The 22,102-nt window shown below is 50.0% G+C and overlaps 13 protein-coding genes across 13 annotated transcripts; 8 read left to right on the forward strand and 5 right to left on the reverse strand.

The window, feature by feature from the left end:
• Nucleotides 1-27: 27 nt before the first annotated feature.
• On the reverse strand, nucleotides 28-2,094 carry N7503_011227 (uncharacterized protein; the record flags this gene model as incomplete). The annotated part of the gene is made up of 7 exons (XM_057070773.1): nucleotides 28-575; nucleotides 631-1,031; nucleotides 1,085-1,234; nucleotides 1,289-1,506; nucleotides 1,560-1,572; nucleotides 1,634-1,733; nucleotides 1,839-2,094. The coding sequence occupies 7 exons, from the start codon at nucleotides 2,092-2,094 to the stop codon at nucleotides 28-30; spliced, it is 1,686 nt and encodes a 561-aa protein (XP_056917384.1).
• A 2,124-nt stretch (nucleotides 2,095-4,218) lies between these two features.
• N7503_011228 (uncharacterized protein) lies at nucleotides 4,219-4,522 on the forward strand (the record flags this gene model as incomplete). Its single annotated transcript, XM_057070774.1, has 2 exons — nucleotides 4,219-4,315; nucleotides 4,353-4,522. 2 exons carry the CDS (start codon nucleotides 4,219-4,221, stop codon nucleotides 4,520-4,522), a joined length of 267 nt encoding a protein of 88 aa, XP_056917385.1.
• Nucleotides 4,523-4,861: 339 nt separating this feature from the next.
• Nucleotides 4,862-6,138, forward strand: N7503_011229 (transcription initiation factor TFIID subunit 11 family protein; the record flags this gene model as incomplete). Its single annotated transcript, XM_057070775.1, has 2 exons — nucleotides 4,862-5,355; nucleotides 5,427-6,138. 2 exons carry the CDS (start codon nucleotides 4,862-4,864, stop codon nucleotides 6,136-6,138), a joined length of 1,206 nt encoding a protein of 401 aa, XP_056917386.1.
• Nucleotides 6,139-7,276: 1,138 nt separating this feature from the next.
• N7503_011230 (acyltransferase family protein) lies at nucleotides 7,277-8,824 on the forward strand (the record flags this gene model as incomplete). The annotated part of the gene is made up of 3 exons (XM_057070776.1): nucleotides 7,277-7,402; nucleotides 7,466-8,093; nucleotides 8,145-8,824. 3 exons carry the CDS (start codon nucleotides 7,277-7,279, stop codon nucleotides 8,822-8,824), a joined length of 1,434 nt encoding a protein of 477 aa, XP_056917387.1.
• Nucleotides 8,825-9,153: 329 nt separating this feature from the next.
• Nucleotides 9,154-10,775, reverse strand: N7503_011231 (membrane insertase OXA1; the record flags this gene model as incomplete). The annotated part of the gene is made up of 3 exons (XM_057070777.1): nucleotides 9,154-9,825; nucleotides 9,885-10,628; nucleotides 10,686-10,775. 3 exons carry the CDS (start codon nucleotides 10,773-10,775, stop codon nucleotides 9,154-9,156), a joined length of 1,506 nt encoding a protein of 501 aa, XP_056917388.1.
• Nucleotides 10,776-11,199: 424 nt separating this feature from the next.
• N7503_011232 (TOM13-domain-containing protein) lies at nucleotides 11,200-11,651 on the reverse strand (the record flags this gene model as incomplete). The annotated part of the gene is made up of 2 exons (XM_057070778.1): nucleotides 11,200-11,316; nucleotides 11,382-11,651. 2 exons carry the CDS (start codon nucleotides 11,649-11,651, stop codon nucleotides 11,200-11,202), a joined length of 387 nt encoding a protein of 128 aa, XP_056917389.1.
• A 448-nt stretch (nucleotides 11,652-12,099) lies between these two features.
• Nucleotides 12,100-13,216, forward strand: N7503_011233 (UBX domain-containing protein 1; the record flags this gene model as incomplete). The annotated part of the gene is made up of 3 exons (XM_057070779.1): nucleotides 12,100-12,232; nucleotides 12,305-12,672; nucleotides 12,736-13,216. Exons 1-3 carry the CDS (start codon nucleotides 12,158-12,160, stop codon nucleotides 13,214-13,216), a joined length of 924 nt encoding a protein of 307 aa, XP_056917390.1. The 5' UTR covers nucleotides 12,100-12,157.
• A 53-nt stretch (nucleotides 13,217-13,269) lies between these two features.
• N7503_011234 (Cdc48-dependent protein degradation adaptor protein (Shp1)) lies at nucleotides 13,270-13,467 on the forward strand (the record flags this gene model as incomplete). Its single annotated transcript, XM_057070780.1, has 1 exon — nucleotides 13,270-13,467. The coding sequence occupies one exon, from the start codon at nucleotides 13,270-13,272 to the stop codon at nucleotides 13,465-13,467; it is 198 nt and encodes a 65-aa protein (XP_056917391.1).
• A 258-nt stretch (nucleotides 13,468-13,725) lies between these two features.
• N7503_011235 (Mrp/NBP35 family ATP-binding protein) lies at nucleotides 13,726-14,912 on the forward strand (the record flags this gene model as incomplete). The annotated part of the gene is made up of 2 exons (XM_057070781.1): nucleotides 13,726-13,786; nucleotides 13,974-14,912. The coding sequence occupies exons 1-2, from the start codon at nucleotides 13,754-13,756 to the stop codon at nucleotides 14,910-14,912; spliced, it is 972 nt and encodes a 323-aa protein (XP_056917392.1). The 5' UTR covers nucleotides 13,726-13,753.
• Nucleotides 14,913-15,210: 298 nt separating this feature from the next.
• On the reverse strand, nucleotides 15,211-16,452 carry N7503_011236 (uncharacterized protein; the record flags this gene model as incomplete). The annotated part of the gene is made up of 1 exon (XM_057070782.1): nucleotides 15,211-16,452. The coding sequence occupies one exon, from the start codon at nucleotides 16,450-16,452 to the stop codon at nucleotides 15,211-15,213; it is 1,242 nt and encodes a 413-aa protein (XP_056917393.1).
• A 244-nt stretch (nucleotides 16,453-16,696) lies between these two features.
• Nucleotides 16,697-17,758, forward strand: N7503_011237 (COG2 family protein; the record flags this gene model as incomplete). Its single annotated transcript, XM_057070783.1, has 2 exons — nucleotides 16,697-16,830; nucleotides 16,889-17,758. The coding sequence occupies exons 1-2, from the start codon at nucleotides 16,702-16,704 to the stop codon at nucleotides 17,756-17,758; spliced, it is 999 nt and encodes a 332-aa protein (XP_056917394.1). The 5' UTR covers nucleotides 16,697-16,701.
• Nucleotides 17,759-17,931: 173 nt separating this feature from the next.
• On the reverse strand, nucleotides 17,932-18,973 carry N7503_011238 (mitochondrial 54S ribosomal protein uL1m; the record flags this gene model as incomplete). The annotated part of the gene is made up of 3 exons (XM_057070784.1): nucleotides 17,932-18,024; nucleotides 18,082-18,646; nucleotides 18,726-18,973. 3 exons carry the CDS (start codon nucleotides 18,971-18,973, stop codon nucleotides 17,932-17,934), a joined length of 906 nt encoding a protein of 301 aa, XP_056917395.1.
• A 174-nt stretch (nucleotides 18,974-19,147) lies between these two features.
• Nucleotides 19,148-21,899, forward strand: N7503_011239 (glutamate--tRNA ligase GUS1; the record flags this gene model as incomplete). Its single annotated transcript, XM_057070785.1, has 11 exons — nucleotides 19,148-19,242; nucleotides 19,296-19,461; nucleotides 19,524-19,602; nucleotides 19,656-19,962; nucleotides 20,014-20,041; nucleotides 20,101-20,119; nucleotides 20,176-20,215; nucleotides 20,275-20,339; nucleotides 20,400-20,456; nucleotides 20,513-20,872; nucleotides 20,928-21,899. 11 exons carry the CDS (start codon nucleotides 19,148-19,150, stop codon nucleotides 21,848-21,850), a joined length of 2,139 nt encoding a protein of 712 aa, XP_056917396.1. The 3' UTR covers nucleotides 21,851-21,899.
• Nucleotides 21,900-22,102: the final 203 nt, after the last annotated feature.

A 22,102-nucleotide genomic window follows, 5' to 3' on the forward strand; every position in this document is an offset into this window, starting at 1 on the left:
TTCCAAACGAGACCTTCCAGGTCCGATCTAAAGAGACTGCTTTCCCCGTGTCTCAATTGGCAAGAAGACCATTGCGACAAAAGCGGCGAGGATAAGCGCTCCAGAAACGTAGATCGGCGTGATAGGGTCAATACTAGCATAGATACCAATGATGGGCGCCATCAAACCAGCAATGCGGTTCAGGCAACTAGCAATACCAGTTCCGGTACCACGGTTCGGGGCTGGGAAGATTTCGGGTGTGTAGGCATAGAGAACACCGTACATCGCCATCTGGAAGAAGGACTCCAGTGAAGAACAGACGAGTTGAACGTTGGGGTCCTTGGATGCTGTGAAGCAGAAAAGCAGGACACCTGTGATAACGGTCGAACCTGCCATCGTGCCCTTCCGGCCAAGGTAGGGGTTATCGACCAGAACCCATGCAAGAAGGGGACCTGGGATACCACAGACAGCCGTAATGGCGTAGTTACGGTAGGTCACGTAGGTGGAAGAGTTGGCGCTTAGGTATTGGGGCAAGAAGGCGTTGAATAGAGTATAGCCCAATCCGATACAGGTCCAGCAGAACCAGATCAGTACAGCTGTTTTGTGTGATTAGTTTATGACGCCACAAAAATAAGGGTTTGTGTATCATACTCGAAATTCCAAGTCGCTTGGTTGCGAACAGCGGCGCGACTTGCTGCATGGAGAATCTTTCCAGCGATCTCTTGATGATTTCTCCATAGGACAAAGACTGCGTCTCATTTACCTCGGGCTCGCCACCGATTTCATTCAGGATTTCTTCGGTAAGCCAGGTTGTGGTCTTGTTCTTGTGAGCGATTCCCTGCACGGCGGCGACAGCCTCGTCTTGGCGGCCACGAGATACCAAGAACTTGGGGGACTCGTAAAGGGTGAAGAGGAGGAAACGGCAAAGGAACATGGCAAATGTAATAGCACCCAGGGAGAGAACCAAGTATCTCCAACCCCAGTTGTCTGCCTTGGTACAAGTAGCAGCGCTTGCGCAAGAGAAGTTGGGGATAAAAGCCCAGGCAAGCATACTTTGACAGGATCAGCCTTGTTATCAAGAATGATCGTGTTTTGTCAAACGCACCTGGAAATCAAAGTGCCAACCGACCACCAGGTAGCCAGTCCACTCAGAATACTAGCCGAGTTCGGCGGTAGGCACTCGAGGAAGACTGCAGCATCAACAGGGAGGTTTCCACCGACACCAAGACCTAGACAGGCATACAATGCACATAGGCTGCATTGGGCATTAGCAAGATTATATGTGTTCTGAGCTTTTGGAAAAACCTACCCAACCCAGCTGGGTGCACCACCTGCAGCGAGACCAAATGCACCACAGATACACAGCGTCATGTTGAAGGCAGGGCGTCGACCAATGGCATCTGAAGCAATGCCCCAGAAGGAAGCACCTATGATTAGACCAACAAAGAGGGCGCAGGTAGCAAATCGAGAATGGCTTTCAGAGATACCAAATTCATTGGCAACCGGGGTTAGTGTCAAGGCAACTCCCTACATACGATTAGTTGTTACCTCGTATCGCAAGTTGATAATTCGAATCATACCTGTAACCACAGGCTACGTCAAAGGCTCATTAGCAAGGCTCATCATATAAAACTTCAAAGCAATGTTTGCTTACTTGTCAGCGATCCAGCCAAAACCACATAGGACAAAAAGACCCCATTGATAGCGGCCCATGCCAATATCTTGAATCGCTCTGTTGATGACCTTTGCTTTGCCTATTGACCGTCCACATATTAATTTTTATACAAAACCAGCGATACAGAGACCGCTAATCTGCTGCCAAATGAGATGAATGGTAGAACTAAGCATTTTGAACTTACGGTCATAGGCAGTATTGTGACCCGATGCAGTCGTCTCTGCGAGGATTTCAGCTCGCAGGACCTCTAGAGTCAGCGTGGTTTGTCCATGGCCGGCAGTGGCACCCTTTTCTTGTATGGAGGCCGCGTCCTGGGTATTGTCGGAGTCATTCGCATCATTCCTGGTTTTCAACGGGGCGCTTTCGAGAGGCACAACCACCTCGGGGAATTGTCGCCGGTCTCGGTTAGCCAGTATGTCTCTCCAATTAGTGCTTGGCATGGTGAATGGCTATTCAGGTTGCAGCGGGACAGTTATTGGTGTATAGTCGCGTGGCAAAGTATCCGGTTGTCGCAAAGGAAATAGGATGCCTTTCTTCGAGTGGTTGATAGGGCTGTATTCTTGCTTGGGGTATGTACTTCGCGTGGGCAAATTGGCGCAATGGATTAGGTGGATCGCAGGTGCACTGGATAATCGAAGATGTCGCACAATGGATAATCTGGTGAGTCGCAAGGCAAGACAAATATAATCGAGGTCGCAGACGGGATCAAGATGGCAACTAATTCGCTGCTACTTTCAAAGTCTCAAAAGCTTGTGGTTGTCGAAAGGTAGTTATTTCTTTGCTTTTTTTCGAAGCTATCCAACAGTAGTCGTGAGGAACAATTTCGAAATCTGTCAAGAGAAGTCAAAAAAGAGAGAAGTGCAGGGTCAAAGGTCGAGCCGATGGATGCCAATTTTCCCAGTCGAGACCCACGATGAGCGAGAGTGAGAGTGGTAAATGGGGGTAGCTGGTGCGATGGAATGAGGCAAGACCAGTCCCTTTATTTGTATTTCGTCCATGGCCCATTGCAGGCGAAAATATTTCATGCTCCACATCGGAATACTGATTTCATAATAGGGACTGGTCGAGGGTCCAAAGTGGTACCTTTTCTATGGTATTGACCAACCACGGACGCTCGCAACCGTGCGTCCTTGGGAGCCAAGCCATGGCTTCCCGGCTTTTTCCCATCTCCACCAGACCGGCCCCGCCCTAATACCCCAAGTCGGTAATGGAATTGGGGCCAAATGCGATAGAAGCGAAAGAGGATGTTCAAGTCAACAGTTGATCAGGTCCGCTGAAGACGATTGTGGCCCGAAGATGTCGGAACAATTGAATCTATTGGTTCTATTCGTTCTGTCATACACGTGTGCAGGATATACATGAGAGATACAAGCTTGGGTGAGATTCTCATTAGAAAGAAAGAAATAACACTAAACGAAATTCTTTTGACTTTATAGAAATGTGCATGACAAGATGAAGTGGGCTCGTCAAACCTGCCAATCTGGGCTGGTTACGTAAGCTTTTCGGTACCTTCCGACTCGAATAATTTCACTGCTGGTCTCCCACTTCTTCAAGTCAGAGCCTTTTAAAATCACTTGCACAAGGCAATATCAAACAACCCGCGCACTAGATAGCCCAAAGACATTTCATGTCGAGAATTGCTTGACGAACATCCTACTAAAGGGATTCATCCTAGAGCTGTAATTCAAGGGGAAACACTTAGCTAGCCCTACATTTGTTCCTTGTGCACTTAGATATTGGCCCCTACTGGAGTCTTATGTCCTACGCTTCATGGTTCGTGACCTTGACTTCGTGCTCATCCATTCCATATCATGGCCTAGTCTCAAACGAGCATCCAATCCACTTAATAGAGTTCGGGTGGGGCCGACGCCAAGCGGAGTCTCGGCCGGCTTGAGGCTTGCAGCCGATCTATAGAGCTCAGATTTTAACCGTATCTTCTATCCCGCTTTCTAGTCAACATCAAGGAAGGTGAGGAAAGCACAAAGTCTCAATTGCGAGGGACAGCTACCTAGTATTAATGAAAGCTTTACATAAGCACATTCAAAAGCCTCAAAAAGACTTTCAGTATAGTGTTACAAATGGTATAAGTGGGAAAGTGGGAAATATGTAGTAAGTTGGTAATACGGGGTTATAATGCTTAGCCAAACTGGAAATTCAATCAACGAAATGGGAGGTCAATAATTGAACACCACAAACTTTATTAGACACCTTAAGTAGCCCATATCACGGATAGCGTGGTGGTTGTCATTTAGAGTAGTAATCCTAACGAGTATATTCCCAGAAACGTGAAGCTTATTAGGAGTAAAGTCTAAAAAGATGTCACATTTTCTTACCTATACTGCGGCCTGAATATAGTGTCTTATGCATGCTAGCTTAATTTAGAGAGGTTATCTACTCTTGGATACCTGGGAACCAGGTATTTGTAATAAATATAGTGGTTTTCAGGTACTATATAAGTTACCCCCACCCACTACTTTTCTTTCTTTGCACCCCTGTACAAACTTTAGATTAGCTTTACAGGCTGTTTATCACTCTGCAAAATCTTCTTGCCGCCTTCCCACTTGATGGCATCTTCCAAGGTTTCAGCATATCCTCCCCACTTCCTAGAGAGCACGCGTGCTCTCAACAAATACATCTCTCCATGCCTCTCAGTTGCCACAGGTATGCCAGACATGGGTGCAGGATTTTATGCAATCAGCACTAGAGAATGCTGATATGCTCGAGAATGACGAGGACATGAGCGATGACCAAATCGCCTTGTACCGAGAATGCTACGACAGGTGGAGGGGGGTGCGGGAAGAGATGGAGAAGAACAGAGAGGACCATGGGGCTCCATTTGAGCTCTGTGGTCTTTGCCTAGCTAATTAACTTGGAGGTTGAAGCGTACTATATCTGGTCAAGGTTTATTCTAGAAGTTAAAGTGGATTTGCAGGTGGACTGTAGATGAAGTCGGCTGTGATTGGCCAATCAGATATATGAGTTCTGCCATAAAGGGTAGGCGGTGGACATGGTCAACTGGACTTAGCAATCGCATCTCCGGGTGTTATCCATCTCAGACCGCGTGGAAGTTTCTTAACGTCACATCATCACACACCATTTCTGGGCACCTTATTCAAATTCGGCCCCTCGTGCCCGGCCCGGTGCTTCTCACCCTCACCACTCTCAATTTCACAAATTTCCTGCAGACCCCCTATCGAGAGCTTCAAAATGTCGTCACCACCACCCTATCAGACCCCAACTACTTCTCTCAAACGTCCCTCCATCTCATCTACTACCTCTCAACCCATTATGAAGAAGCAGCGCATGCACCCTCTTCGCCAGACCTCATTCCCAGCAAATCTTGAGCCTACGGAGCGCAGTTTTGGTGGCACTAGTGATGCCGGCAGTGTTACAGGCAGTTTCACAGGGAGTCTGGGCGGGACCAGCGCGGACGGGATTTTCGCCGGTGCGGCGCGTGGAAAAAAGCGCGGACGGAAGAGCAAGGCTGATAAGGAGCGGGAACGCGATGATGCGATGAGTACACGAACTGGCGACGCAGGTCGGTTTGGATCTGCGGATGCGGAGGGCTCAGTACGGGGAGGCATGGGCGGTGGGCGCCCAGCTGATGATGGGGACGACTATGATGACGATGATGATGAGGGGGAGCTTTTGGGTCGTGAGGAGGGGGCTACAGACACCGAGGCCGAGAAGAAGAATCTTGCGTATGTCTTGTTCTCCAGGTGCTACAGGATGATGATTTATGTGAATACTGACATTTGCGGTTCCTACACAGTATCTTGGTGGATGCTTTCAATCCCATTCAATCCGAACGATACGATTTATTCAAGCGCGCAAAGCTACGCAAAGAATCTCTTCGTCGTATTGTCAACCACGCACTCTCCCAGTCTGTCCCGGCAAGCGTGGTCACATCAGTCAATGGTTTTACCAAAGTTTTTGCGGGTGAGATGATTGAGAAGGCGCGAACTGTTCAGGCCGAGTGGGCCGATGCACACGACCAGGCGGCGCGTGCTGCCTTCGATGCCGAAGAAGCTGCTGCAGAGAAAGCTGCGCAAGCAAAGGCTGAAGCTCAAGCCCAAGAAATGGCTAAAAGAGCAACACCGACATCATCGGGGATGCCCGCTCTGGGCAATGGCATTAAGAAAGAGTCCCCCGACCCTTCACAAGCACAGGCTTCCCCGAAACCCGGCTATAATAATCTCAACTCCACATCCTCCCCTGCACCTTCTCAATCCTCCCAACACCTCGGTCTGAAAGCAGCACCCAGTCCGGTACCTTTGCGTCCGCGACGTGAATTTCGCCCGCCACCTAACCCCCACCGAGGCCAGCTTTTGCCCTCGCATCTGCGGGAAGCACAGCGACGGTGTAAGCGTGACGGTGAAGGCGGTGGCGTCGGCTTCTCTGGAATGAGTATGGATAATCTAGGCGTCAAGGGTGCATTTACATGGAGTTCTGGCAGCGTTGGCGGGCGCAGACTATTCCGCTAAAAATATTTCTTACTGCATTCATTGCGCGGCGCATTTGGGGGGAGAGATATTCACCTTACTTTCTCTGTTCCATTTTATATCTTTTTATCTTGTCACGTTGATTGAGTGGCTGTCTGGCTGGGGCTTTTCGCATTCTGGGATTTGTTTCATGATTTATGGACTAGAAAACTCTATACCATGGTGTTTCTTCGGCGTTGCTTGTTTCCAAGGGTATCACTTCGAACATTTAATCTCATTTACCCTTACTCGGGGCATAGCCCATCCTAATTTGGGACGAACATTCCGTTCATCTGGCTCAGCTGTCGATCTAGGAGGCTGGAGATTCTTGGCGGGATGTACAGACGCCTAGTCGATAAATATATGCATAAGTAAACATGTTGACACGTCGATTTCTACAGTACAGTACATGGAATTAATGTCTATCACTTCAGTGCAATAGGTAAGCTCTTTGTTCACAATATTGAAATGGCTTCAAAGCGCTGTCTTTTAGAATTAAGCTTTCCGAATAATACAAAGACAGCATTGGAATTCTGCATATCAATACCTCATCGAGGCAGTGTCTTGCCGCTGCAAGGGCATTTCACCCACCACGAACTCCCTTTCCCTGCATAACAGCCACTCGACTCCTCCATACCAAAGACGTGCTTGGGTGTTTTGGCAAACAATGTGGAGTATGTGATCTGGCTGAGCATATCCGACTTGGTGAACCGCCCATCGAGACGCATGAAGGGATATTTGTGGCGCCATTCGGCCTGTGAATAGACTCATCTTGTACATCCCCTCGCTCAATTGATTTGCCACCTCAGGAGTAAGCTGCGGTCTCGTTCATGCCCCTTCTTTCTTGGCAAATCTGTACTGTACCTTCGTAAGATTCGACCTGCCGCTTACCACGACCCCTCGAGGTAGGATATTCTTATTCTTTTGATTCCGTCAGCCTATTGTTCAACTGTGCATTCACTCTTTCAGCCGTTCATTCCATTCTTTTGGTCCTGGCTGCTCTGGATATCTAGGGATTCTGTCTCCTTGGCTGGTGATCAGATGCTAGATTTGATCCTGATCTATCTATCCAGCGCTCTTGACTCTTAACCATCTGTCTATTCAATCCAACTCGCTCATTTCTTTCTTTTATCTATATATCATGCCATTCTTTCGTTCATCACACCTATACACTCGTTTACGGGACAAGATCCCCACATCCCTACAATGGCAACAAGGCGATTCAGCAACAAAAGGCGACCCTCGAAAAAGTGTTAAATGGATTGATGTAAGTGGTGAAATTTAAATCAATACACATAGCAAAGATAGCTAATTTATTCTCAACAAACAGGGCCTACGAGGTATCGCATCATTCCTAGTAGTCCTAACTCATCTCGCTCGTGCGTGGGATTACGACCTCTTCTCCCCGAGAGATACCGAGGATGCAACCCCCCGAATCCTCCAATGGCCCATCTTGCGCATCCCGTGGCAAGGCCGGGTAGGAGTCACGATATTTGCTTTCCTAACGGGCTACGTCTGTGCCCTGAAACCAATTAAACAATCCCGCAGCGGGGATAAAGGCGCGGCATTAACAACTGTTGCTAAAAGCGCGTTTCGACGACCACCGCGCTTGATTCTCCCAGCTACTATTGCATTGCTGATATCGTGGGTTGTGGCACAATTTGGTGGTTTCATTGTGGCCAATCGGTCTGATTGCTGGTGGTGCCGATATGCAGCGCCGGAGTTGGAGGACTCATTCTGGAAAGAGGTTGTCAGACTTGGAGGAAATTTCTTGTCTACATGGACGACGGGCTATATGGCCTACGATGATCATCAATGGGCTCTTTTACCGTTATTGATGTCTTCAATGCTGGTTTATATCATGCTGGTGGCGACGGTGTTTATGCGTTTCAAGTACCGGATGCTGGTCTATATTGGGATGATGTTATATTTCCATCAAGACGCGGCTAAAAACACTGGTAAGTTGTGCTAATCCCATAGCTGTGGAAGGTCACTAACTTTATCACCAGAAACCTTCCAACTGCAAGCTATCTATGGTATGCTCCTCAGCGACCTCTCATACGACACAACCCTCAAAACCTGGATTCAAGAACACCGCTACCTCCGCAAAGCAATCACCTTCCCCCTCGCAATCCTAGGACTTCTAATTGCTTCATACCCAGGCGAAAACCCGGAGTGGGCAACTTGGTCCAACGGCATGTTCAAAGCAGCAACATACATCTTCCCACCCGACGTGAACATCGGCAAACGCTACACAGCAATCGGAGTGGACATGATCATCCTGGCAATCTATCTTTCCCCGACTACGAAAGACTTCCTCGCGAACCGCGTCTTGCTGTGGCTGGGTAAGCAGAGTTTCGCCGTATACCTCATCCACGGCACAATGCTGCGCGTTGTGCTTTGTTGGATGCTGTATGGTATCACTGGCCAGCCATGGGATGGCCCCGAGGGGGCAACGGATGATATTCGGGATGATTGGCTGCCGTTGAGATCGCCGTGGGTTGTTGGTGTTAGTATTCCGATATGGATTGGGCTTGTCTATGCTTGTGCCACGGCCTGGACTGCGTACGTCGATACATTCTGTGCGAGGATGACGGCGAAGATAGAGAAGGCTGTTTTTGTGAGGATTGAAGGCGAGAAGGAGAGCTTGCCTTTGCCTGCTACATCTATTCCTATGCAGACTGCGTGAGCTATGGAATCTTAATATATGTGTTCCAGGTTCGGTTCTATACAGCCTACATTGCGGGTTGCTTCTGGAGTTCTGGTGTTAGCGTTCATATGCATACCTAGAAAGCTATGTGAATAAGTTCAGGGGGATTAAATTACTATTGGATTCAACATTGTCTTGAATAATTGAATAATATACATTTAAAACACAGTATTGGAGAGCTATTCGTGGACCTGTTTAGCAATTCAGAATGATATGAAGAATGAGTTCTAAACTTGAGTACAAAGTACATAAGAATGAAATTTCAAGTACCGCGCCATATTTTACAGTTTATACATATTCAAGCAACATCAGCTCCGTCGTCGCGCAGCTTGCTGATGTCTCCGCATTGAGCTCTTCGCACGCTCTCTCTCGTTCTCCAGCGCCTGCTTATGAGCTAAGCGACGTTCTTCATTACGGCGCTGACGCTCCTCCTTTTCATATGCACTTTGTTCCTCCTCTTCCTTTGTCGCCCTCTTGCGCTGGTTCTCAGTAAGACGCGGCGCCGCGGCAGGGGAACCATCTGCGTTTGTCTCCGGACCACCAGAGCCAGTAACGTTCTTGGCACCCTTGGAGATTTGTTCCTGGAGCTCCTTGAAATAATCCTTGCCACCCTTCATCCACCGGTCGATAGCGCTCATCTTGGAGGGGTCGACTTCAGCTTCTAGGTACTGGGCTTGGGCCTGGCGGAGCCTTCGTTGCTGCTCTTCTTGCAGACGACGGGTCAGCTGTGACAGGCTATCGTCCATCCGCTCGGTTTCACCAACTATTTGAGGAACTTCCATCTTCATCCAGCGGCGGAATGACGGGTTGTGCACGATGTGGGCTTGACCCAAGGCCCAGATACCTGTAGAAACAAAGTACAACTGGAGCGCACTGGGCATGAAAGCAGTGAAAGTCAGGGTGAGGATTGGGAGACCATAGAGAAGGCCCTTGCCTGCGGGACCATTCATGAGCTCAGTCAAACCGGCTTCACCTCCTTTCTGTTACGGTCATTGTTAATAGTTGATATAATCGAGCCTGGGCAGGTAAATTGACAAACCTTGAAAGTTCTGTACAAGCAATAAGAACTGATGATAGGGAGAATCAAGTATGGATCGGACACGGTCAGGTCAGTCAGCCACAGGACCTGCTCATTCAACAAGGCCGGCACAGGGAGGCCTGTCATGCCTCGGAGAACTCGGAACATTCCAAAACCCAGCGGCGCCTGGAGCATAGGAATCATACTCTTGTATAGGGCGACACCGTTGTTGACATGGACCTGCTTGGTTTCAGCTCTCAAGCGCTGAACCTCGATCTGATTATTGGCCTGCGCAGCCGCCAACATCCTCTGTCGAAGTGGGTTGAGAACGGGCTTGAGGTTGTGCAACTTGGCTCCATTGTTGGAGGCATCAAGCATCGGCTTCAGGAGCGCCAGACGAATTAAAATACCACAGCTGACAATACTGGCCCACCAGGGCATGCCAGTCCACATGTGAATGTGTTCGAGGGTCCACTCCATCAATGATGACACACCCCAGCCATAATCCAAACCAAGACTCTTCAGGTATCCGATGTGCTCCGGAATGCTAGCAATATCAATCGCAGAGAGGTCCTCGATCTTCGGCAGTTCGCCCGGTGCCTGAGTCGGAAGCGCGAGGGAATCGGAAGTGGTAGAGTTGAAACGGACAGCGACCGGGCCAGCAACAGCCGGTGTTGCCCATCGTGACGCGTTACCGGAGAGCCCTGAAGTGAGTTGACCTGGTGAACCAGGCAGGCGCACGCGCTGGGTACGGAAAGTAGACATCTACAGCGGATCAGTCAATCCCCGATACGTGTTGATTAGAATATTAGAGGGACATACCAATCGCGAAGACCGAGGCGAAGCAATGAGTCGTTTCCGGGCAATGGCAGTAGCCATACCAGCCCCTTTGAGACCAGTAGCACCCATCATTGTGGCGCTAAAGAAGTAAAAGGAGTGATTGAGAGCGGGTACAAGAGGAACCTCCTGCGACTAATGTCGGGGAGACTTTTCTGCCGGGCGGAGAGCGGTCAGTAAACATCCGCCGAGACTCGGTCTGAGCAGAAGGTTATTGGCCGGTGATGGTGTATACAATGGGCAGACAATCGTAAATAAGTGGCATTGCCTTTTCAAAGATCTAATAATAGGCCATAATGCAGATCCTAGAGCGCCAGACTCCGCTAAACAACATTCTATGTACATGTGCTATATCCAGGCAACGCCTAGATGCAGATATTACTCCGATCAAACATATCCCGATTTTGGGTTCCATACAGATGTAGGTCTTTTGACTTGACGATAGAGCGCTCCGCTTTGCCAGTATGAGGGGGATTTCGAGAGAGAGAGCGACTGAACTTTACTCGAGAGAAGCAGTGTCATTCAAACCGGCGTAGGTCCGCCTCCGCTCCGAGGGAAGCTCTCGAACTTCGACTCCAGGACCCATGGCATGAGATCTGCGGTATGCTGGAAAGATCTGAAGCAGTTGTATGGATCAGTTTTATCCATTAAGATCTAGCGGGGTAGACTCTAGACACATACCTTGGTGTTGGACCATCCAAGACGGAAGGCCGCCTCATGGGCAAAGAGCTCACCAAACCCAAGCATCAGACCATTAACAAAGGGGAGAAAGAGGTTGATCGCTGCGCCGCGAAGAATACCCCAGATAGATGGAGGCTTATAGAGGATCATAGGAGAGCTCGAAGTAGACGAAGACAGTTCGTGGTTGGCCGAGTAGTTCTCCGAGTCGGAGGGTACAGTCATAGTGGAGTCATAGAGCTCGCCTCGCGAGCCTGTTGCATCGGAAGCCATGATTGTTGGAGTGAGGTCAAGGGGAGATGGGGACAAGGCAAAATAACAATTGGGGGGGTTTGCATTGAGATCGGTCGACAGCTCGGCACGGGATGCTCCTCGCTGCGGAGTGCATTATGTAAGCCATCAAGAAAGGCATTTTGTGAGAACAAGACTAACCAAATATCGAGATTTGACGGTACTTAAAATACTAACATGTGAGGTGAACATATAGATCTTGCCCTAAAATCTGGTCCACAGGATAATATTTATGTGTTCTATACAGGGCTTTATCCGGCTGTTTGTATAGATCAATGGGTGTTCAAGGGCGGAAGATCTTGTCCCCGCTGACCAATTGCAGTGACGTACCTGCCCGCGGTGTTTAGCTGGCTACTCCAACTCAGCTTGTCCTTTGTTTTCACGCGTCTTCTCATATCCAACCTACAAAACATCCTCCCTCGACCTTCTACCATTTCCTGTCTATCGCCCCTATACAAATCAATCTAGACCGTCTACCAAGCTCCAGGATGGACCGCTACCCCGCAGAGCAAGATGAGCTAGTGGCTCAGTTCTGTGCCATGACCGGTGTCCAGGCCTCAGATGTGAATAACGAATCTCCAAATCTGTACTTGAAGTGCTATATGCTTACTGACCCTTGCTCTTTGATTTGACAGGCTGTGGAATATCTTGGCAACAACAACGGAGACATTGAAGCCGCCGTAGCCGACTTCTTTGCCGAGCAGGATGAGGCTCTACAGGGTATGAACCCAGCTGAAGAATCCACCGGAACAGCTACAGGAGGACGATCCCTGGGTGGTGCTGCTGCCCCGTCCTCTTCTGCTGTGTCTGAGCCAGCTACTAAGCGCGCGGCGCCCAAGAAGAAGTTTGCTACATTAGGAGACTTTGCGTCAGGAAGTGGGGGCGATTCTTCAGAAGACGATGGCTCGGAAGATCATGACTTCTTTGCCGGAGGAGAAAAGTCTGGCTTGGCTGTTCAGAACCCAGATGATCTCAAGAAGAAAATTCTGGAAAAGGCTCGGAGGTAAGTCTGGCGGGTCTTCTGGTTATAGCGCATAACTCTCAGTGCTGATGTACAAATCAACAGAGCTGCGCCACTCCAACACTCAGATGAACCTGAATCACGCCCATCCCATTTCACTGGCACCGCCCGCACGCTTGGTGGTGATGAGGCCCCAAGCCGCCTTATTGAAGACCCTACTGCCCCCGCCCCGCAACGAGCTCAACGTGTCCAACGAACTCTTCACTTCTGGGCCGATGGATTCTCTGTCGACGACGGCGAGCTTTACCGGTCCGATGATCCCCGAAATGCCGAGATTTTGGATGGTATCCGACAAGGCCGTGCCCCGCTGGGAATCATGAATGTGCAAGCCGGACAGGAAGTGGACGTGGAGCTTAAGCAACACGAAGAAAAATATGTGAAGCCCAAGCCCAAGTATAAGCCCTTCTCTGGATCTGGTCAGCGCCTCGGCAGCCCGACTCCGGGTATCGCAAGCCAATCTTCGACCCCTCCACCCGCTGAGCCCCAAGCTCCCACTTCTGGTGGCTACCCCCCAAGCATGATGTAGACGAGTCGCAACCAAGCGTAACACTACAAATTCGGTTGGGAGACGGGACTCGTATGACTTCCCGCTTCAACACCAGCGCTACTATTGGTGATGTCTATGCATTCGTCGCTGCGGCCACTCCGAATGGCCGTAACCGCGCATGGGTACTGATGACAACATTCCCCAACAATGAACTGAACGACTGGGAGGTGACTCTTGCCGATCTGCCTGACTTGAAACGTGGTGGTGTTGTCGTCCAGAAATGGAAATAGAAGGATACATTAATTTATTTTGTCTAGCTTGGGTTCAAAAATGAGGGTCGACGGGGTAATAGATCATTAACTCTTATGATCATCATGGGGAAGATCACTGTCTTTCCATTAAGCCAAAAAGATAAAGAAGAATAAAGAAAATTCCATGATTTACTGAGCTCCCAGAGGTCCATCCACGGCTCTTCTTTTAGTCAGAACTAGATTGATAAGCATCCGGCCATCGGACCCCCACTTGTCTTTCCTCTGAAGTCATTCTGGTTTCTACTTCACCATAGCTATACACATAATGTCTCTCGACGGGGTCAAAAATATTGTCCTGGTAAGTTCTCTACAGAATCTCAATGCGCTCTCTTGCAAAAACGAGCAATACATTTTGCGCAAAGCAAAAGGGAAAAAAAACCCTTGCCCCTCAAACTCCTTATCGATAACGCCGCAAGTGTGCAAAAGAAACGAAGGACACTCAAATAGTCTCCAAAGCACCAATCGCTAATGAATACGTATCGCAGGTTCTATCCGGCAAAGGAGGAGTCGGAAAATCCTCCGTAACCCTCCAACTAGCCCTCGCCCTCTCCCTCCAAGGCAAATCCGTCGGTATTCTCGACATAGACCTAACAGGCCCCTCAATCCCCCGCCTAGTCGGCCTCGAAGATGCAAAGATCACCCAATCGCCCCAAGGCTGGCTCCCAGTTCCAGTGCACAGTGCAATCACTTCCCAAACGGACACAGCATCTTCCCCCTCCGCACGTGGCTCCCTACACTGCATGTCCCTAGGCTTCCTCCTCCGAGACCGCGGCGACGCGGTAATCTGGCGCGGACCCAAGAAAACTGCTATGATCCGCCAGTTCCTTTCGGATGTCTCGTGGGGCTCAACAGATTACCTGCTTATCGATACGCCGCCGGGTACGAGTGACGAGCATATTGCGCTTGCTGAGCAGCTACTTACACTCTCAACTGCGGATCCGGTGCTCGCGATGCAGAATGGTGTGCCTAGATTGGCGGGTGCGGTGCTGGTTACTACGCCACAGGCTGTTGCAACGTCGGATGTGCGCAAAGAGGCAAATTTCTGCGTCAAGACTAACATTCCTATTCTTGGAGTTATTGAAAACATGTCGGGCTATGCGTGTCCGTGCTGTGGGGAGGTAAGTAATTTGTTCTCGAGTGGGGGTGGAGAGGTTATGGCGCAGCAGCTCGGGATTCCATTTTTGGGAAAGGTGCCTGTTGATGTCAAGTTTGGGGAGTTGGTTGAAGGGAAGATGGAGATGAGTGATGACGAAGATGAGGACGAGGTGGAAGGTGAAGACGGAACGCAGAAGGCGCAGCAGGTTGAGCCTACTGAGCCGGATGATAGGCCGCTTGTTGAAAAGTATCAGGAGGGATGGTCCTATCCTCGGTTTGAGGGATTTGCGAAAACGATTCTTGGGGGCTTGCAGCAGACCACGGCTTAAGGCGAGTTTGCGGTTTGGTTGTGCAAATTGCTTGTTCATTTTCGTTTCCAGCGATATCTGGATCTGGTTTTCCAAGTTCATATTGCATTTATTATGGCGTTTTTCTTTCCATAAAGAAGGGGATTATTTAGTGTTCCGAGAAGACCAAAATGAAGCCCGATACAATGAGTTAGATTGGTTAAGGTTCATAGTACAAAAGACAAGGAAAGACGCTAGTAGTTGTTGGTCATCGCAGTCGTTACTTATCATTAAAATTCCATCATAAGTCGTTATTGAATAGTCACCAGTAGGAATGCGCCTAAGACAACGATTGAGAAGTCCCGTCGCCGGCTGACTGTTGTAGCATAGCTCTCAAACGGCTCTCGGCTGATTGCAAAGCAGGCTGATTCTCTGTTCCAGCTATTCGTGCCGTCCAGCGAAGCCAACCAAGTAAAGAGTTTATAATGTCAGGTGCTTGCCACTGGTTAGGGTGCATGGACGCCGAAGAAGTCATCGCAGAGCCACCGATGTTCTCTACTAGGTGTCTTCCATCAGCCCGGGCATCCAAATGTACCTCGGAAACGACGGCGTGGGTCGCGATATCTTGTGGCGCAAACTCATGTTCAAGAATCGCGTTCTTAGCGAGTAGGTCTCGCCCAGAGTGCTTTGGCCTTGAAATGAAGTCTCGAGTATTCGGGTAATTCATATCATCCGCTTCTGATATGACAGCAGTGCGATTATTTGATGTTTCAGGCCGTGCAGTGATTGACCGTGCTGGTTCTGCAGAACCAGGGTCTCTATTTTGTTCCAGTGCCGAGGCAGCTTGCCGGAGATTCTCAACGTAGCGATAGAATGAGAAAGGATGTGTATCGCGACCAGCGTCCATGATGTTGTGATCATCATCGAAGATCACGACGGCTTCATCACGTAGTTCGTCACTCATACTGACTTCTTCAACAGGCACCAGGCCACTCGGGGGTGCTCGGATCTCACCAAGAGGGGCGATGTGACTGCCATATTCATTAGCAAGACTAAGCTTGCTTCGTCCGCAGATATCAGCAATGGAGTCAAGGGTCCCACGGATATCGGGTTCGATGGCCTGCAGTATACTTTCGATACTGAAATCCTTGTCCGAGGGGAGAGGCGGGCCCGGTGAGTGGGAGGAAGCCGAACTCTTTGAACCCGTGAACGGGAACAGTCGGCGCGGAGACATAGTCGACGATCTTGCAGTTGCACCCTCCGCATTGCCGGAGTACGCTCTGACAAGAACAGGCTGGGTTGGTACAGGGGGCGATTGTCTATAGGCAGCAGGGTTGGCAGGCCTGTCTCGTCGGGACAGAGGCCGTAGCCCGTGAGCTTGATGCAGGGCAGTTGATCGGTATGATCGATCTGACTCGTCTAATGCAGATTCATAGTGACGCAAATCTGCGTGGTGTGAGGGGCCCGCATCGCTTGTTGGCGGTCCATAGGATGGAGATAGTCGGGACCATCCTTGTTGCGAGAAAGGTGATGATGACAGCCGAGTACCGTCCCAGTAAGTGGACAGTGTTTCAGAGTCCATATTGTACCAATCTAGAGAACTAAGTCACGCTTTCAATGCAAGGCAGCGTATACCGAGGGAAACCCCGCTCGGTAGTGCTTTGTAGGTGGGGGGAAGTACACGTCTACGGTGCACTCACGAGGAGAGGTGCATGTAAGTCGCATTCGCGTTGCATATGCTTTCGATGCGCTGGCAGTGTCTGAGCAGATAGTAAGCTCAGAATGTGAATTCTCGAAGTTGTAAAAGAAAATAAGGAAATGTGTACTTTGTATGACAGGAAGTCGCGACCCAAACAGACGCCAAGACCGGACATGGTTGGACTCCGAGCTTCCACCATTGAACAGCTTCGTCGGGTACCGCTCCCTGCCTGAGATCTGCCACATCATGAATCGGTTCAAGGTAGTGTTAATTGGCTTCTTGGATTGATGTATTGAGGTCGACTAATTGTTCAATTCAGTTTGGTGACTCCGATGAGTCTGGCTCGGATTTTGACGAGGATTCGTCTTCCTTGCCCTTCCCCGAACCGTTATCCCGGACTTCATTCCTTGCCCCTGATTTCGACCCGACTACCTTCCTATCATCCTTGACGAATCGGCACCAGAGTCTTGAAGACCTACGGCAGGAGTTGCGGAGCCTAGAACAATTACTCAACAAAGAGCTGTTGGATCTCGTCAACGAGAACTACCAAGACTTTCTATCCCTGGGCACCGCATTGCGCGGGGGTGAGGAGAAGGTAGAGGGAGTCAAAGTGGGCTTGCTATCTTTCCGACGAGATGTACAGTCAATTCGTGACAAAGTGGAAGAGCGACGCCGAGAGGTGGAGGGACTATTGAACGAGAAGCGGAAACTCCGGTCCCATGCAGACATCGGCAAGAATCTATTGGATTATGCGGATCGAGTGGAGGAATTAGAACACCGATTGATGATTGAAGACAAGTCATCTCTGCGTGAAATTCCGATCAATGATGAGTCGGACGCGGACTCCGATCTATACGATGACGGCAGCGAACAAAGTGACGATGATGAGGAGCTAGAAGATGGAACTGCCCCTGTGTCTCTCAAACGACTGGAGCGACATGTCCAGAAATACGTGTTCCTGACCTCCATCGCCACGACAGTGGGCAAGGATCATCCATTCTTGCTTGCTCAGCAGCCACGTGTTTCAAAGATCAAGTCTACAGTGCTGCTTGACTTGAAGACTGCCTTGGAACAGGCTAGTCATGTTGGTGAGAAGCGGGATGCAAGAACAATGGCTGTCTTACATCTTTACGATTTGATGGGCGAGGATGTCAGTGCTGTGGCCGCGCTGAAGAACCTCAAACTATAATATGCCCATTGCGCCAATGGTTGGATATAAACTAGAGTTGCATAGCGTCGGAGTTCAGGTTCTGGTTTGCGAATCTTCTATTGAACAGAAATGATACCATGATACACCATGTCCGTTCCTAATAAAACAATAATAATTTGTACACGCCAAGCGAATATAAGACAAATGGTATTTTACACGCCAGTCAAGGCAGAGGTTGGAGGAGAGTTGTCGGTCGCGAAGTCTCCGTTCAGGCTGAAGCCGGGGCCGTGGGTCGAACTCAAAACCTATTGCAATTATTAGTCGGGAATACTTGGGGACTGGGGTAATGCAAGACGCCTTACCACTTCGTAGACCTCCTTGCTGATACGGTCGTTGAGCTTAGCAGCATCCTTCTTGACCTGATCAATAGTTGTGCGCAGGTTGTCCCGCAACTGCTCAGGCGAGAATCCCAATTGCCCAATGGGAAGACGAATGACAGCGTCACGCTCACGGTAGACGGTACCTCCACGAAGCATCTCAACACGACCGGCGACATCTTCAACCACAGTACCATTCTTCACGCTGGGCATCAGACCCCGAGGACCAAGGATTCGTCCCAGTCCAGCCTTGTTCAACGCCGGCAAACTGTCAGGGTGAGCGAGACAACGTTCGAACTCAATCCTGCCTGCCTTTACAGCCTCGAACACTTCAGTCTCTCCAACAAGAACAGCACCCGCAGCAAGTGCCTCCGTAGCCGCCTTTGATCCCGGTGGACAGATGACGCAGATTCGGGATTCGGTTTGGACCGCATGAGGGAATCGGATCATGTTTCGGATGACAGGTCCATCTTTTTTTGTTCGGATACGGATGTGGATTTCGTATTTCGAAAGCGTAGGCTCGCGACCGACTTCTGTTGCCCGGATATAGCTGTTGCGGAGACAAATGTCAAAAAGCCGAACGGAGATCATGGACGATTGAATCGTGAAGGACCTAAATCTAAACTTACCGCATCGCATCGCATAGCGCAAATCGTTCCATATCCGCCAAGTTCTTCTGCTGGAAGTCTCGGTTTCCCTTACGGTCTGTCTTGGGCTGGCTCTTTCCCTTGCCCTTACCCTTCTTCTGGTCCTTGAAGCCTCGGACCTGCTGAAGGCCGAGGGAAGCCGGGGCAATTGCCCTTTGTCGGAGTGGCAGACTGCATGAGGAGAGAATTCCGCGTGCCGCGGAGGGCATAACTGCGCCAAAGGACGACATTGCTGAATGGCGTTGGGTGGGCACGACAATTGGCGCTCCAACTGTTTTCTGTCGGAAAGCTGTCGGCGTCGGAGAAATGTACGGCCGGTCGGTGATCGCTGATAGTGAGTAATGATAGTGCCCCTCCACCAAATTTCCCAATCACCACCCATTTCTGCTCTACACTGGTGAATAATGTCCCAATTCGAGCTGCACGTGGCCACTCGTGCCAGCCAGGCTGCGCTGCTGCCTGTGGTTCTCATCGCAACCTCAATCAACGAGGCCCGGCCGTAAGCAATGTATATATGACTCTTCCATCGTCACTATACTAATACTAGTACAGCACCCCAGTCATCAACATCATCTATGAGGACTCTGCTCTCCTCAGCGAGGGTGACAAGGCTTTCATCCAGTTCAAGGCCGCTGACAAATCTGCCTTCGGTACTATCCCTGCCATCCAGGAGCTCTGTGCTCAGTTCCCTTTCCTGGTTGGCAAGGATACCAAGCTGGTGAGCTACGCCGCCATCGAATTAACAAAGTCTTACAATTCTAACGTAAACAATCTGTTTAGGAGAGCGAATGGATCTCTCAGCTGGAATCCCTCGACAACCTGGATTTCAAGGCCTTGGACCCTCTCCTGCAGCGCCTCGGTATGGAATATGCAAACCCTCCACAGGATGTGCAGCAGCTAATTGAGGTCAAGATACCCACCTTCTGATGCGATCCTTCGTGTCTGGTTACTCCCTGTCTACCCCCGATATTGCTATTTGGGGTGCTCTCCGCGGAAACCGTGTCGCCGCTGCCGCTCTTAAGCGGGGTACTCTCGTCAACCTGACCCGTTGGTACAAGTTCTTGGAGGAGCTGTGCCCATGGGCCACTTCAGCTGTCGAGGCTCTGAATGCTGCCGCCCGCGAGAAGAAGCTTGCCAAGTCTAAGGAGGGTGCCAACTACGACATTGCTCTGAAGAACACCGAGAACGGTGTCGTTACTCGCTTCCCCCCGGAGCCCTCGTGAGTTTACTTCAGCCACCTCCACATCTTATATACTAAGTCATACCACAGAGGATACCTCCACATTGGACACGCAAAGGTTCGAATTTCTTGTGATCTATCACTTATATGTCTCCAACGCTAATCGTTTTGCTCTAGGCTGCTTTGTTGAACGACTGTGTGTTTCATGTCACCATGCAATTTCCAGCGCAATGTGCTAACCTATACATGCAGACTTTGCTCATGAGAAGTACAACGGTACTCTTCTGCTCCGGTATGATTTGCATGTTTGAAAATTAAGTGAAATGCCCAGAAAGCTTATTCACCTCTCAGATTCGATGATACCAACCCCTCCAACGAGAAGCAGGAGTTCCAGGATGCCATCGTAGAGGATCTTGGTTAGTCGACTTCAATGGATAATATCGGACCAAAGCAAATTGCTGACTATTAACAACCAGCACTTATGGGCATCAAGCCCAACAAGGTCTCTTACACATCCGACTACTTCGACGAATGTGAGTAATTAATTTCTATCAGTCCATACACTTGACTTGCTACTGACAAATTACAGTGTACGCCTACTGTATTACGATGATCAAGACCGGCAAGGCCTATGCAGATGACACTGATAAGGAGACCATGGCCGCCCAGCGTTGGGATGGCCTGCCCAGCCAGCGTCGTGAGCTCACCCCCGAGGAGTCCCTGGCCCGCTTCGAGGAGATGAAGAAGGGTACGCCCGAGGGCTTGCGCTGGTGTATCCGTGCCAAGATCTCCTTCGAGGACAAGAACAAGGCCATGCGCGACCCTGTCATCTACCGCTGCAACCCTGCACCTCACCACCGAACAGGCGCTAAGTGGGGTATCTACCCAACTTACGACTTCGCCTGTCCTATCGTTGATTCTATGGAGGGTGTTACCCACGCTCTGCGAAGTATGTGCTCCCCTTTTTGCTCATATTCGCTGCATTTGCTAATACGTCCTTTTAGCCATCGAGTACCGTGACCGCAACCCGCAGTACCAGTGGATGCTGGATGCTTTGAGCCTGCGCACTGTGCAAGTCTGGGACTTTGCTCGGATGAACTTTATCCGAACTTTGCTCTCCAAGAGAAAGCTCACCAAGCTTGTTGAGAGTGGAGTCGTTTGGGGATGGGATGATCCTCGCTTCCCTACCATCCGGGGTATTCGACGACGTGGTATGACTATCCCTGCCCTTCGGGAGTTCATCCTCAAGCAGGGCCCATCCAAGAACGTGACTCTGTTCGATTGGGCTTTGATCTGGGCCACCAACAAGAAGTACATTGATCCCGTCGCTCCTCGTCACACTGCAATTGAGAAGACGGATATGGTCAAGGCAACCATGACCGGCGGCCCTGCCACCCCCTACACTGAGAAGAGAGCTAAGCACGCCAAGAACCCTGCTGTCGGCGAGAAGACTGTCGCTTTCAGCTCCTCGGTTTTGCTGGAGCAAGTTGACGCCAAGTCGTTCAAGCAGGACGAGGAAATCACTCTGATGAACTGGGGTAATGCCATTGTTCGCAAGATCTCCACCGATGCTGCCGGCAATGTCACCGACCTCGAGCTTGAACTCCACATGGCTGGCGATGTCAAGAAGACCGAGAAGAAGGTCACTTGGCTCGCTACTGAGGGCCAGACTCTCGTCGATGTTGAGCTGGTCGATTTCGACTACTTGCTCAAGAAGGACTCCCTGGCCGAGGACGATGTCCTGGAGGATGTTCTTAACTTCAACACCGAGTTCCGCGTGAGTGCTTTCGCGGATGGAAACATGTCTGAGGTCAAGGTTGGCGACATCATCCAGTTCGACCGCAAGGGCTTCTACCGTGTGGACCGGGCCCCTGCTCCTGGTGTCCCTGCCGTCTTCTTCAACATCCCTACCGGCAAGCAAAAGTAGATGATTCACGACGGAGATGCAGAATGTGACTTGAATGAATGGATGCGTAGATAGAAATACTATCTAATCAAATCAAAAGTTGTACATTCTAATGTTTGAATTTCATCTAAATCAATCTCAAGAGATGCTCACGAATCACGTGTGGTTGCGTGGATGGAGTGCCATGGCCAAGCCTTCGGGTCGTATAGACTGAGCTCTGACATATCTCTTCGCCCTTTCATATTTGTACTCATGTTGACTTTTTTTCGATCA

Source organism: Penicillium pulvis, assembly GCF_028828015.1.
Source record: "Penicillium pulvis strain IBT 33274 chromosome Unknown scaffold_8_segment0_segment0, whole genome shotgun sequence".
Lineage (NCBI taxonomy): Eukaryota > Fungi > Ascomycota > Eurotiomycetes > Eurotiales > Aspergillaceae > Penicillium > Penicillium pulvis.